The sequence below is a fragment of the Anolis sagrei genome, chromosome 3, assembly GCF_037176765.1.
Source record: "Anolis sagrei isolate rAnoSag1 chromosome 3, rAnoSag1.mat, whole genome shotgun sequence".
NCBI lineage: Eukaryota > Metazoa > Chordata > Lepidosauria > Squamata > Dactyloidae > Anolis > Anolis sagrei.
Window position 1 is genome coordinate 263,559,950 of NC_090023.1, and position 15,744 is coordinate 263,575,693.

General features: G+C 40.5%; 1 protein-coding gene across 1 annotated transcript in view; it reads left to right on the plus strand.

Annotated features, from left to right (window-relative positions):
• Nucleotides 1-15,124, plus strand: part of LOC132770435 (cytochrome P450 2J6-like) — a 34,300-nt gene extending 19,176 nt beyond the window's left edge. The window contains exons 7-9 of the mRNA XM_060767375.2: nucleotides 1,763-1,947; nucleotides 11,947-12,088; nucleotides 14,040-15,124. Coding sequence (XP_060623358.2) covers nucleotides 1,763-1,947; nucleotides 11,947-12,088; nucleotides 14,040-14,224 — 512 coding nt within the window. The 3' untranslated portion in view covers nucleotides 14,225-15,124. The remainder of the gene's footprint in view (nucleotides 1-1,762; nucleotides 1,948-11,946; nucleotides 12,089-14,039) is intronic.
• The last annotated feature ends 620 nt before the right edge of the window (nucleotides 15,125-15,744 follow it).

Sequence of the window (15,744 nt, forward strand, 5' to 3'; positions counted from 1 at the left end):
GCAGACAGGCAGGTGGTGGAGGTAGCATTAGAGGGGAGTTGTGAGCTCCCTGTATGCCGCTGGACCATTTGAAGCTTCTGAACAGTCTTCAAAGGCAACCCCACATAGAGTGTTTTGAAGTAATCTATTCTTGATGTAACAAGAACATTGACCTCTGTGGCCAAGTCAGACTTCACAAGAGAACTTTCTGCAGAAAGTATGAGAATAATGGCAAAAAAGAAGCATTTGCCTCAAGGTTAGGAAAAGTTGCCCAAAGGAAGAATGCAGGAGATATCAAAGGTGAAGAATGGATATGTTTATCCCTGTGGATATAGAAAAAAGGAGCCTGTACTAAATGAAACAATTTATGCTGGGGAAAAAAGAGAGAATGTGTCCTGCAGATCCAAAGTGCCCACAACCGACAGGGCTTTGCAGCTGGGCACTGAGCGCCAAGCGGAGCACAGAGCACCTCTTACTAGGCACTCGGTGCTCAGCTGTAAACCTTTGCAGTCGTGGGCACTTTGGGCCTGCAGGCCACACACACACTCTCTTAATGAGAGTCTCTTTCCAAGTTACTGTGTGTTGAAAAGTACAGGGGAGGCTTGCTACCCATTTAAAAAGATAATGGTTTGGGCTGGTTTATCCCACCAACCCTAACAACTCAAATGAATACTGAAGAGTGCCTGGGGATCAGTGAAATGGTGAGACCCTCTAGCTCTAAAACTGAGGGGAAGGGGAGTGTAGGAAGCCTGCCCATTGCCACTAATGGGACAAAAATCAAGCGACAAAACGGTTACCGTTCCCAATTTCCTTTCATTTCACTGATATTTCCATACCAGAGGGGGTGTACCGTTTCGTGCCATCTGAATGGACGGTATGAAACGGAAAGACGAAATAAACAGATGACACAAATATCAGGTCCACGACTAGCTCTGTGTGGTTCATCATATACACCACTGTCAGCAGATTATTTTCTTAATTAGAAACATTTCAACCAACAAATTGTGCAAATTATAAAAATTATAACAGTTTTTGTGTGTGTCAGGAATGACTTGAGAAACTGCAAGTCGCTTCTTGTGTGACAGAATTGGCTGTCGCAAGGACGTTGCCCAGGGGACGCTTGGATGTGTGGATGTTTTACCATCCTTGTGGGAGGCTTCTCTCATGCTCCCACATGGGGAGCTGGAGCTGACAGAGGGAGCTTAACCTTTTCTCCTTGGATTCGAACCATTGGTCTATTGGTCAGCAGTCCTGCTAGCACAATGGTTTAACCCATTGTGCAACTGGGGGCTCCATTATAACAGTCTCTACCCTTAAACAGCATCAGGACTCCACTTCTGCAGTGATTCATCCTCTTTGGAAGTTTTTAAACAGAGTCTGAATGGCCATCCAGAGATGCTTTGACTATGTCTTCCTTCCTGTCTGAAGGGGGTTAGATTGGATGCTCTTTGAGGGTCTCTTTCAACTCTGTGCTTGCCTTCCTCCTGCACTCCCCAGTCCCTACGTATGGAAGGGGGCATGTCCTGGGGAACTGCCAGAGACTCTCCCTGTCCCCTTTCTCCTCCCCACTCTGCACCTCATGAAATGGTTTCAATGTTAGGACAGGGCTTTTAAAAGTTCTCATTACTCAAAGAGATGTATAAAAGTTCAGATTCCCATAGGGCCATGTACTCTTTTGAGGAAAAGTGGAATATAAATGTAATAAATTCATTGTGATAGACTCGTGGATACAATAATAAATATTTGAAATAAAGCTTTGATCCATTTCCATATATTTCCTCAGATAAAATCATCAAGAAGATAGAAGATGTTGTGGGTTCTTCTAATATCTGCTATGATGACCACAAAAAAATGCCTTATACTCATGCAGTGGTTCATGAAATCCAGCGTTACAGATATCCCATAATAATGGGAGTTTCAAGGAAAACTACAACAGATGTCCACATGAGAGGTTACATCATCCCAAAGGTACAGATGGAAGTTTTAGCTGCATTCTGTATCCCATGAACAAAGATGTTCGAAGGATGTCATTTTGAGAAATGTATCCACACAGACAGAGCTAGTATAGGATAATAGTGTTGGAATGTGATTCTGGAGACCAGGATTCAAATCACCAATTGACCATGAAATCCATTGGGTGACTTTGGCAAGTTTCATGCAGAAAAAGAAAAGGCAAATCTCCTCTAAACAAACCTTTCTAGAAATGATTGATGTGAGCCCTCAAGTTGTTTCCCAATTATGGGGACCCTAAGGTGAACACATCATGGGGTTTCCCTGCTCAGATTTGTTCAGAGGAAGCTTGTATTTGACTTTTTATGTGGTTTCAAGTTTGGCTATCATAGCATATCTGCCTTGCCATGTGAAAGCTTATTTTCCATGACCAGTACATTCATGTCGCTATATCTAAGACATCTAAGTGATACTTGCTTTCTTATTAAATCTTCTGGATTTATCTATGTGCTAACTCGTCATCCAACAATTGGCCAAATGGTTCTATTCTAGTTATGACTAAATAAGAAGAATTTTGACCATGTTTTGGACATTCTTTGATAGTCCATAACTATTTGTCCCTACCTTGTTCCGAGGCTCCCCAGGTAGCAGGGCTAAGGTCTATTTAAACAAAAGCAAGGTAAGCCAAGATTATTTTGACTTATAAAGAAAACTAAAGTCTTAAGTCTTAAGGTTAAGAGTCCAAGTACTGCAGACAAGGCAAATACGATAGAGCCAGGTCAGGTGCAAAAATACACAAAAGCCAAGGTCAAAGTCCAATAGTCAGAAGCCAGGAGATCATCTATTAGAGTTCATAAAACAAGACCAAAAGTTAAGAGTACAAACTGAAGTCAGAGTTCTAAAGTCAAACCAGATAGTCAGGGATACACATTGATGTCCAAGTTCATAAATCAAACCAGGAGGTCAAAATTTAGAGTCAAGGATTCAGGATACTACAGGGTCTTGGACAGATTGCAGGAGCCAAGGTCAGAGTTCATTATTGGTGATAGAGCCAAGATCCAGCACAAGAGTACAAATGGTACAACATTATTTGCTACCAAAGAGCTATTTTTTCCAGACACCGTTATCATGAGATCTCAGTTGCTGCTCATTTCAGCAAGTCTTTACAGCAGTGGTTCTCAACCTGTGAATCCCCAGATGTTTTGGCCTTCAACTCCCAGAAATTCTAACAGCTGGCAAACTGGCTGGGATTTCTGGGAGTTGTAGGATAAAACACTTGGAAATCCACAGGTTGGGAAGCACTGCTGTCATATAATCACAAAATCCTGTGATGCTTTCCTCAAGGAAGAGGTCAGATTAACTCCTCCCAAGCTTTCTCCAAATACTGGAAGAGTCCATCTTGGTTAGAACCCTACCCCAACCTTTGGTGCTCAAATTGTTTTGGATGTCAGCTCCCACAATTCCTAACAGCTGGTAAGCTGGCTGGAATTTCTGGGAGTTGAAGTCCAAAACAATTGGAGTTAGAAGAATAATGTAACACGACTATCATTTAGTTAGGTGAGTGTAGATTTATATTATGGAAGCATCTCAGCAACTGCAAAATACATAGTTAGGTTATGATAGGCTCTCAGGCAGACCATTTCCACTGAATCTCAGTTCTAAGGGAGAGATGTGTGTGTGTGTATGTTGAGAGCGGAGGGTCCTTTGCAGGTGTGGTGTCGCTGCTGTTGCAGTTGAAAAGAAAGATGTGGTCTAAACAAGTGAGACAATGGCATGGCTACCGATGGAGATCAATCTTGAGATGCTGATCAAAGTGCTGTACCACCTAGGAATTGCCCCTGACTGGCGGTATGTGGATGTGCTAGGGTTTGAGGAGGATTCCTTAAATGCAGTACCCAATCCAGCTTATGCACTGTTACTGCTTTTCAAATTTTCTTGTTTTATAGACAATGTTGGGTCTTCTTTTCTTTCATTTCTTTGTGTTCTTGAGATAGTTCAGGAATCTATCCCAGTCCGTATTTTTTGTTTTGTCTAAGTTGCTTGAAAGTTTGTTCGTCAGCAAGTCCATGTTCATTATGTCATATATTTTTAGAATCCATTCTTCTCTTGTCGGTATCTTCTTGGATTTCCAATATTGTGCTAGTTTAATTCAGGCAGCTGTGGAAAGGTAAAAAAAGATCTTGTTTTCATTTTTTTCCAACTTAAAGTCTATAATTCCCAACAAGAAATATTCTGGCTTTAATTTGATTTTTATTTGGAGGATTTTTCCTGTCTCTATACAAATCTGGCACCAAAAGGTTTTAATTCTCTTACAACTCCACCACATGTGTATGAAGCTTCCATTGGCTCCCTGGCACTTCCAACATTTCCCTTCTATCTTTCCTTTGCTAAATTTGGCTATCTGTTCCGGTGTTAAATACTACCTGTAGAAAAGCTTGTACCAGTTTTCCTTGATTTCATTTGCATAGGTAAGTTTTAGTTTTTTTGTCCATACTTCCTCCCATTCTTCTAATTTGATAGGGCGGCCTATATCTTTGGCCCATCTAACCATGTTGTCTTTTATTTGTTCTCTTTCCATTTCCCATGTCAGTAGTTGCTGGTATGCTTTCTTAATGTGTTTATTGTCTGTCTTTAAGATTTTCTCACATATTGTGTCTTCTTTTTCAAAGCCTATCAGTTTGTCTCTGTTGTAGCTTTCTTTTATTTGGTGATATTGGAACCAGGAAAGTGTGGGGTCGTACAGTCTTAGTTCTTCTTGGGTTTTGATTGAGAGCCCTTGGGGTGAGTTTTTAAATATTTCTTTGTATGTTAACCATGTTTCTCTAGCTGTTCCTTTGATTTGGCTGGCCTCGTTAGGGGAGAACCAAAGCGGTGTTTTTTGATAAAGTTTTGCTTTATATCTTTCCCAGATTTGAATGAGGGGATCCCTAACAAAGTGATTTCTGAAGTTACTCTCTCCTTTTATTTTCCCTCTCCAGAGGTAATTATGCCATCCCTGCATTAAATCAAAACTTTCAAGGGTTAGTAGTTTTCTCTCCTTAAATCCTATCCAGTCTTTTATCCAGCAGATGGCAGCTGAGTCATGGTATAACTGCAGGTTTGGCAGGGCCATGCCTCCTCTTTTCTTACTGTCGCACATGTTAATGAAGTTGATTCTGTGCCTGCCTCTTTTCCAAATAAAGTTTGTGATGTCTTTATGCCAGATTTTAAAGGTCAACTTGGTCTTTATTATTGGTATTGACTGGAAAAGTTGGAGTATGTCTGGCAAGATATTCATTTGAATCGCCGCGATTCTTCCCACCAGGGAGAGATTTAATGTCTCCCATCTCTTCAGTTTTTCTCTAATTTTGATCCATTTCTGTTCATAGTTGTTTTTATATAGTTGTATATTTTTGTTGTTATTGTGATCCCTAGGTATTTCACTTTCTTTGTTATCTTGATCGATGTTCTTTTTTGTAGTTCTTCCTCCTTCTTTTTCGTCATATTTTTGGTGAGCATTTGAGTTTTATCTCTATTTATTTTAAAGCCTGCCACCTCCCCATATCGGTTTATTTCTTGCCACCATTTGTCTATGGTGTTTATTGGGTCTTCTATAATACAAACGAGGTCGTCGGCGTATGCTCGGATCTTAAATGAATATTTCTCAATTCGTAGTCCCTTCAGTTCTTCATTTCTTCTAATATTGCATAAGAGTAGTTCGAGAGTGAGGATAAATATCAGGGGGGATAAAGGACATCCCTGCCTTGTTCCTTTTTCAATTCTGATTGTTTCTGATTTTTGACCATTTATTAATAAATTTGCATATTGTTTGGAGTATAATGATTCTATTCGGTTTATGAAATTATATCCGATATCCATTTCTTTGAGTGTCTCTTTAAATAGGAACCAGTTGACGTTATCAAACGCCTTTTCTGCGTCAAGAAATAAGAACACTACTTCTTTTTGTATCTTTTTCTCATAATATTCTATGGCGTTTATTATTACGTGTATGTTGTCTTTTAATTGGCGCTTTGGTAGGAAACCTTTCTGTTCTTCTTCTATTCTTTCACTTAAAATTTCTTTTAGTCTGTTTCCTAGTATGTTGGTAAATATTTTGTAGTCCTGGTTCAGAAGGGATATCGGTCTATAATTTTTGGTTTTGGTCTTGTCCGCCTTGTCTTTCGGTATCAGGGTCACGTTCGTGTGTCTCCATGTTTCTGGGATTTTTCCTTCTTTCATAAATTTATTCATTGTTTTTAGGAGTGGTGTGGTTAACTGGTCTATAAAAGTTTTATAGTAGTTACCCGTAAAGCCGTCTGGACCTGGCGCCTTATTGTGTGGTAGGTTTTTGATTACTTTTACGATCTCTTCTTTCGATATCTTTTTGTTTAGTACCTCTCTTTGGGCTTCTGTTATCTTTGTTATCTTTTGTTTGCCTAGGAACTGCATAACTTTTTCTTTTGGTATGTTGTCATCAGCATACAAGTTTCTGTAATATTTTGTAAATTGTTCTATTATGTCTGGTGTTTGATTAAAGATTTTGCCTTTTTCTTCAATTTGTGTAATAATTCTGGAGTGCCTTTTTATTGCTAATTTCCTTGCCAACCATTTGCTTACTTTGTTCGCATTTTCAAAATAGTCTTGTCTAACATATCTCAGTTTTTTTAACATTTCTTCTAGGTGTAAAGTTGTTAATTTTTTTCCTTAGGATGGAGATTTGGTATTGTAACTTTTTATTATCTGGGTTTAATTTTGCTATTTTTTCCTTTCCTTCTAACTCTTTCTTAAGTTTTTCTTGTTCTTCTCTTTTCCATTTGTTTGTTCTGGCGGCATGTTCTATAAGGAATCCTCTAACATAGGCTTTCGAGGCATCCCAGATTGTCTCTATAGGAGTCTCGTTTTCAGTGTTGAGAGTGAAAAATTCTTCTATTAATTCTCTATATCTTTTTATGTTTTTTCCCCCTTTAATTAAATAATCCTTTAGTTTCCACATATATGATGTTCTTGGGGTTGTGGTTTCCTGTATTATTGTGAGTATTGGGGCATGGTCCGAGGTCAGGATAGGTAGTACTTTTGACTTTCTCACTTTCGTTGATAATAATTTAGAGCACCACACCATATCTATCCGCGACCATGTTTGGTGGCGGTTTGAAAAGAAGGTATAGTCTATGTCGTTCCTGTGTTGATCTCTCCATGTGTCTATAGTTCTGAGTTCTTCTAACATTTGGAGACATACTTTCGGAAGAGTTGAGGATTGCGGTGGGTTTCGTCCCTTTTTTTCCGATTTATCCTTGCTGATATCTACTACTCCGTTGAAGTCTCCTACTATCATTAGCTCGTCATATTCTGTTCCCAATATAAAATTACGGAGTTTCTCACAGAATTTAGATTTTCCTCCATTAGGGGCATATATGTTACAAATTAAGATGTTTTGTCCCTGTATATCCACCAATACCCCTAAAATTCTCCCTTCCCCGTCTTTGAAGGCTAATTTGGAAGTTAAATTATCTTTAACATATGTGGCCAGGCCTCTTTTCTTTTCTGTACTAAATGCTTGGAATAATTTTCCCAAACTACTTTGCTCTAAATAATGTGCATGCTTTTAAATAATGTGAGTCTCCTGGAAACATGTTATTTCACATCTTTCTTTTCTCAGAAAATACCAAACTCTTTTTCTTTTCCCCGGTGAGTTCATTCCATTTACATTCTGGGATAAAATTTTAATGTTAAGACTTATATCCATTAAAAATGTTTTTTATTACCTTATTTGCAGTTTTGTGGTTGGTCCTCTCCAGGTCCGTCTCTTGGTTGAGTTGTTTTGGCGATTTTTTCCTCGCTCTTTTCCTTTTCTTCTTATTCTGTTCTGCCCCTGTTAGAGAGGTGTCCTCACTGCTCTCATTCTCGCTGGTTTCTCCTTCTGTCATGGGTGTTGTTGGGCTTTCTCCTTCTTCCGCTCCTTTTTCTGGGTCTTTTTGAGATTCTTTCTGCAGTGTTTTCTCCCAGAAGGTTTTGGCTTTTTCTTCCGTTGTTAGCCAGTGTTTTGTGTTGTTCCATGTTACCATCAGTCCCTCTGTTTTTTCCCACCTGAATCGGGCATTTCTTCTTTTCAATTCGTCTGTTAAAAAATGATATTTTCTTCGTCTCTCTAATATTGTTATGGGTACTTCCTTGAGGATCACAATTCTGTTACCTTTGTACACTGTGGGCGATTTAGCATTTTCTCTGAGGATCTCATCTCTTGCGGCTTTCTTTGTGAAGAAGACTAGCACATCCCGAGGGACTTTATTCTTTTTTGCGTAGTTGGAATTAATCCTGATGACCCTATCAATATTTTTTTCTGCTGTTTCGTTGGTGGTTTTACATATCTTGGCTATTAAGTCCGTTAGTATTTCTCTGATGTTTTCCTGGTCATTTTCTTGTATGTTACGGAATCTGAGTTGAGATTCTTTTTCTCTACTTTCTTGTACTTCTTTATGCAATTTTAAAGATGCAATTGTTCCTTCCATGGTTTTCACCTTCTTTCTTAGGTCTAGTTGTTGGTCCCTTATATTCTCATTCTTCTTTCTAAGATCGTTATTTTCTTGTGTCAATCTTGTAATATCATCTCTCATTTCTTTCAGTTTACTCTTGAGGGCTACATGTAGTTCTTCTTTAAGGTCTTTCTTCATTTCTTTTAGATCTTCTTTTATTTCTTTTTTCAAGGCCGCATTTTGTGTATCCTGATTAGTTTGCATAGTTTGCACCACAAGGTACAGTTTGTTTATTTCTGCCAGGACATCTTTGATGTTGGGTTCTTCTGCTGGTACTGGAGCATCTTTTTTATTGCCCGCCTTTTTGTCTTTTTCTTTGTCCCTTTCTGGTTTTTTTTGTGCCGACATCTTTCTTGTTGGATAATTAGGTCCTTTTAGGTCTTCTTCTGATTGTTATCTAGTTATTATTGGTCCTTTCTGGTTGCTTTTTGTTATAGTTCTATTATTGTTATAATATTTGTTTCTGTCTCTTAATTATTTATTCTTTATTTCTTCGTCAGTATTTAAAAAGGTTCTTTACCTTTCACAGTTTCTCTTCCTCTTTTTCTCTCCGTTCCTCTCCACTCCCTTCTTCTTCCTTTCCTTAAGCTCTTTCCAATCTTCAATCTTCAGTCTTCAGTCTTCATTCAGTGATTTTACTCTTTATTCTCTATAATCCTTGTCCCTTATTGCTCTTATAGTTCCTTCTTTTGCGTCTGGTCTATCCTTTATTTATCTACTTCCTTATTTTGATTTTGATTTCTCGCGATATTATCAAAACCTCACCTTCTCTTTTCTCTTCTCGCTTCCTTCTGCCTCTCTCGTGAGACTTCCTGGTTCGTCTCTTCCTTTCCTCTCTCTTCTGCAGTCCCCTCTGGTCTCCGAGGAGGGCAGACGCCCTCCGGCGTGCGCTCTGCTGCGGAGGCCGCTCGATCCCGGCCTGGAGGAGAGGATGGCCGACGGTGGGCCGCAAGAGTCTTTGAGGTCTGCGAGAGGTGGGTGTTCGGAGAGCTATTGGTGGGGAGTTCTGCTGGGAAAGGGGAGCGTGGTATTGGGAAGGTTCAGTTGTCGCCGCCTTTGTTTCTTCTTTGCTGGTTTTCTCTAGTCCTCTCGCAGCGGTTTGCTTCGGCCGAGAGTGTGGTCAGGTCTCGGTAGGGGGGGAGTTAGGGAGTTGGTCCCAGTCATCTCCTCTCCTCTCTTCACCTCTCATCACCTTTCTTCCCCTTTGTTCTTCCTTAAGTCCCCCGCGCCTCCGCCACCTAGCTCTCCCTGTCCTTCCCCTCTCTGTGTTTTCTCGTTAACTTTTTACTCCGTCTGCTTCTTTCTTCTTGCTATATTACTTTAATTTGGACTTGACATCTTATTATTATTATTATTGCTGTTACTGTTCCTGTTATTGTTGTTGTTATATTATCTTCTCTGTCTTCGGTTGTATCTTCAGTTGTATCTGTTCTCTCTTTCCCCCTATTCTCTTCTCTTCTTATTCCTTACACAGACCTCTTTGTAACTCGCTTTCTTCAGTAATGTGAAGTTAAAATAATGGCCGGCGTTCTGGCCTGGCCTCGGCTCGGCTCGGCCTCGACCAGTCCTCCCACTCTTGACCTCAACCTTCCAGACTTCTTGGAGGGGGCACCCCCAGGGGTGCAAGTCTAGAGGTCTTTGCTGCCCTGTTTAATCCACCGGGCAGGAGGGAGAAACTCTCCCAGAGGTTTTTCTTTTTTCTTTTTTTTAAATATAATCTTTATTCACATTTTTCAAATACATATAGTTAAAAAGAAAAAAGTACGATTATATTAAAAGATAGATCAGAATAGCAGGTCAGAGAGTTTAGAGAGGAATCGAAAAAGGAATGAGGAAAGAGGAATAGGCTTGGGGAAGCAGAGGGGTGGATGAATGTGAGGGTAAAAGAGTTCAAAGCGAGAAAAAGTGTATAAGTGTATTAAAAGATATAGAGACAGAAATCGAGGTTTCCCCCTTCCTTCAGTCTGTCTTCCGGGTGTCATTTGCGGGGAGTTTTCCTTTTCTTTCTTCCTTCGTTCTCTATTTTTCCTTATGTTTCTTGTTTCATTCCCTATTCGGGTCGTGAAGATATTGTTCCCCCCCTTTTTGCTTCTGAGTCATTTCTGTTTGAAGTATTCGTCTACATTTGTCTAGTCCGTTTCCTTTTCTGACATTCCTTTATGTTTCTGGATTAGATAACTTAGTCTGTCCATGTTTTTCACTTCCATGAACTTCACCTCCCACTCGTCTATCGTAGGTATCTCTTCCTTTCTCCAATATCTGGCGTAGCATATTCTCGCTGCAGTTGTTGCGAGGAATATAAGTTTGTCCAGATTCCGGTCCAATTTCTCATCCGTTATTCCCAGTAGAAATATTTCTGGGGAGAGTGGAATTTTGATCTTCATTATATGTTGTAATTTTTCCTGAATTTCCTTCCAATATCTTCTGGCTTTTTTGCAGTGCCACCACATGTGGAAGTATGTACCTGTTGTTTCCCTGCATTTCCAACATTTTGTGTTTAAGTTCTTATAAAATTTTCCCAATTTCTGGGGTGTTAGATGCCACCTATAGAATACTTTGAGCCAATTTTCTTTGAGGTCATATTATATCTCCCAGAGGTTTTTCGAGGGGGCAAGCTTACGACGAGCGTCACAAGTTTGCTGCGTCCGCCATCTTGCCACTACCGGAAGTCCCAAGCACACCTCTTCTTGAAGGCCAACTCAATGGCTGGGAAATAGCCTACTCGCAATGCTCCCACCTTGCAAACAGAACTCTCCAGGTTCAAATCCCCGTCAGGGACAAAAATGTTAAAATCGGCTGGGAAAACAAGGGAAGGAGGGGCACCTTCCATTAACGAAGCGATTCGGATTTCTGATATTTCTGATCTTTTTTCCAAGAAAATTTCAGAAATCATTTCAAAATCAAATAGCTGAAATGAGTTTTGAACCTTTTATTTTTTTGGATCACCCAAGCATTCTGCTGACCTCTCTCCAGATGAGAGGGCAAAATGTCTTGGAAACAATAAGGCAATTCAAGATGCCCACAATGCAGTAGCAGAAGAAGGCCAGTGTCAGGCTGAAGATGATAAAGTGAGCTTTCACTTCATTCTTTTTGCCAGTGAGGATGCCAGTGTGGATGCTCAACTATTCGAGTTAGATGGCCGAATGCCCTTCCCTATAAACCATGGTGCTAGTTCACAGGATACCTTGCTGAAGGCTTCTGCCAAGGTGTGCCGGCAGTGAGCAAGGAGAGGTCCGCTTTTCTTCTGTGGCCCTGTCTAAGTCTGCCTGAAGGTCAGAACTTTAAAGTGGCACTGTAACCTATCACAGAAAGCAGTTCAAACCTGTGCTTATATTTTAAAAAAAGATTTTCCCCCACAGCTGTTTTTGGTCTTGAGTTTAAACTGTATTGTTGGGCCTGTTCACCCCACCCCCTCATAGCTGCTTCAGCTGTGCTTGTCCTAAAGATAAAGCTCAAATTCTTTTGACTGTGCATGTTTACTTGTCTGCTAATTGTTTCTTTCTTTCAGGGGACATTCATTGCACCCAATATACGCTCTGCTCTTATTGATGATGAGTACTGGGAAACCCCAAACAAATTTAATCCCAATCATTTTTTGGACAAGGATGGAAATTTTGTCGCTAGAAAAGAATTTCTGGGATTTAGTACAGGTAAAAGTACTGGATGACCTCAAGCAGTTCACAGACTCTTGGTATCAGAGGAATGCAAAGGCAACCCAATCCCTTCAACAAATCTTGCTCAAAAATCCCTGATATTGGTTAGCCTTAGGGTTACTGTAAGTCCAATTGATTTGAAAACACATGACCACAACAAAGTAGATTATGTATGGACGAGTATTTCGGGAAGTTTTTGGAATAAGATCTGGACCTATAAGAAACAAAGTACTGTGATTGCCTGCTGTTGGGGCACCGTTAAATAAAATGAAGCAGAAAGATACCAGCCTCTGTTAGTTGACCTCAAATAATGGAAAGTTCACCACCCTCCTATTACACTCCTGAGCAGCTTTTATATTCAATGTTATTCCCAATGTTTAGGCAGAAACCCTTCTCTTGTAACTTGCATTTGAGGGATTACTTGAGAGGGTGGAAACCTAATAGGATGAACCTCATGACTGTAATGTAAAAATAGACCACACAGGAATGGATGAGGTATAACACTTTATGTCATGGATGTTTAAAGAGATGAAGATATCCATTACATAAATGCTGGAAGCCAGTTTAAGAGCACCAGGGTAAAATTTAGGGGGAAAGAAACTGCTTTGATGTCTTTGTGGGAGTCTACTACAGGTCTCCAAACCAAACTGAGGATTTTGATGGTGCCTTACTGGAACAGATGACTACTCATTCAGAAAGGTTTAATAATGATGTGAGATTTTAATTCTTTGGATATTTGTTACAAGGCAAACTCTGTTAAGAATATCAGGTCCAAAAAAATCCTCAGCTGCCTTGCATACAACTTCATAATCCAGAAGATGGAAAAGGCAACAAGGAGATCAGCTATTTTAGATCTGATCCTAACCAACAGTGATGACCTTGGAAATAAGGTGGAAGTAGGGCCAACCCTAGGTGATTTTCAAGTGTAAGCGGGGGTGTCTCAAGAGTGCCCCTCAGGGATTTTGCGCTATATGCAAATGCGTAACTTGCCTATTGCTTCGGCCCCCTCAATTCAATGCAGTTCATCCTCGCTGCTTTCAATTGGGCCCTTCTGGAAGTTGTAAATGCTACAAATAACTTTTACACCAGATTCAAAATTGTAGAACTGCCATCCGATTTGGAGCAGGGAATGCATGAGCGCGCGCGCACACAGACATACATTGGGATCTAAACCGGCAGATATTTGTCTCTCTGAAGACTTTAGCTTTTGCTTTAGGGCATTGGCCTGGCGCCAGGGACGAAAACGGTCACACTGATCATGTCATGCAGTTTCAAAGCAGTTTCGCTGTGTGTGCGGATGGTTACATAGGAAAATCAGCTTGAAGCAGAGCACAGATGCTCACAAAGTCCTCACAAAGGACTTGCTTTTGTGGAAATTTTGTTGCCTGGCTTTGAAGTGCATATAATGCTTGGTGTGAAATGAGGCCTCTTCTACCACACTGCCATATTAAGTACCGATGGTCTGCATTGAACTGGATTATATGGCAGTGTAGATTCACATAATCTGGTTCAAATGAGATAATGTGGGTTATCTGATTTAATAATTTGGATTATGTGGCAGTATAGAAGGGACCTGGGAGACCTGGGACCTCAGCAACACTATCATATAAAATCCAGATTTATCTGCTTTGAACTGGATTATATGTGTCTAACCATTTGTCAGAAGTCCTTTGATTTTGTTTGTTTGGGTTTTTTTTGTTCTGTAGTTTTTTATTTACATACATTAACAACTTACAGTGTAAACAAAACACATAACCGTATCTTTGATTTTGATGTCCTTTGATTTTGTGACATGGGCTTGGACGGGTTACCGATTGGGGCCTCTTCCAACTGCATGGTTCTATCATTCTATGATCAATCCTTATGCATTCATAGTCTATTTTTCCGCTTCATCCTTATTTGCTCAATTGAATATATACTCATCCCCTGCCTTTGTCTCCCCATGCAGGACCTCGGTCGTGCTTGGGGGAAAATGTGGCCAGGATGGAGCTATTTATCTTCTTGACCCGCCTGCTGAGGGTATTCCGTTTCCAGCCTCCTCCAGGAGTCAAGGAATTCACTGAAGAACCTGCAAGGGGAATAACATTGCCACCCCGCCCTTATAAAGTGTGTGCTATTCCTCGCAATAGTTAATCATAAAACATTCAAGAATAATTAAAGTGACTTCTTATTCATTGCTGTATATTTAAAGCAAATTTCCCCCTTCAGTTAATTTGATGTTCCCAGACCCCTTCTCTACCTCTAGAACCTCTAGCAAATCTGAGACATAGCTCAGTGCCAAATTACTGTATTTTCTGTCATATAAGACGACTAGGCATATAAAACGACCCCCAAATTTTCCAGTTAAAATATAGAGTTTGGGATATACTCACCGTATAAGACTACCCCTCTTCCAAAGCACACCAAATAAAAAATTAAAAAGCATCAGATTTGATTTCAATAAAGTAATTTTGCTATCACTGTACCTCCTCTGCCTCTCAGATCCCGCACATGCGCACCTGCACCGCTTCACTGCAGTCTTCAGGACCATGATCTGAGAGTCATAGCAGAAGGTATGGTAATAGGATACAAGGGCAGGCCAGACAGGTAAAAAAGGTGTGTTTTTCTGGGCCCAGAGCCACTCTATCTCTTTTTCCCATACTCCGGGCACCCCGGATGCCTGCAGCTTGCTCCGCCCTTCACTTACACCTTCTCAGTGAGGCACCCCTTCAGATCACCATCAGGATTGCATTAAGTCCATGAATCCTGATGAATGGATTTTCTTCTACCGTACTTGTACAGTGTCACCCTTAGTGCTTTCATACAGTCGCTGCATATGGCAGGGACGTGGCCACTGCCATTTTTGAGCTCCCCCCACCATATGCAGCAACCACAGATTTTTCCAATCGGGATTGGAAGTTTCAGCACCTACTTTATAAGATGACACCCAGTGTATAAGACTTCTCCTACATATAAGATGACTCCCGCATATAAGATGACCTGTGACTTTTGGAAATATTTTCTTAAAAAGTAGTCATAAACTCCAAAAAAATATGGTAATTTTGTTTCATTCTGTTTTGCGTTACTGTACCTATTGCTCAAATGGAAGAATTCTTGCTATGGATGGATATAGGGGAACTAACAGTGGAGTGAATTGAGGGTTGGACTAGTTCTACTAAAAGTTCAAGTTTCAAATCCCTTTTAGCTGAGTGATGTTGCACAAGCCATGTTTTTTTCAGCCTGGAGGCATAGACAGAAAAGGACCTCTGAAGCAACCTTGCGAAATCCTAAGGCCCATGAAAAAACACAAAAACCCACAGTCAGCATCTTCTAGCTGCAGCAAGACCTATGTCTAGATCACTGCATTTATCAGCACTTGATAACATCTCCATGGGCGGCCCATGCGGTTGGCTAACTATCAAAAGGGTAAAATTATCAATACAGCCAGGTCAGAGACCGAACCTAGGCACAAGAGGCTTGATTTCCAGATTCTTGTTCACCTTGGTCAACATTTTAAACCCTTGTGCCGGCAAGACTGAAGACTGACAGGTTGCAGGTTCAAATCTGGGGAGAGGCGGATGAGCTCCCTCTATCAGCTCCAGCTCCTCATGCGGGGACATGAGAGAAGCCTCCCACAAGGATGATAAAAACATCAAATCATCTGGGCATCCCCT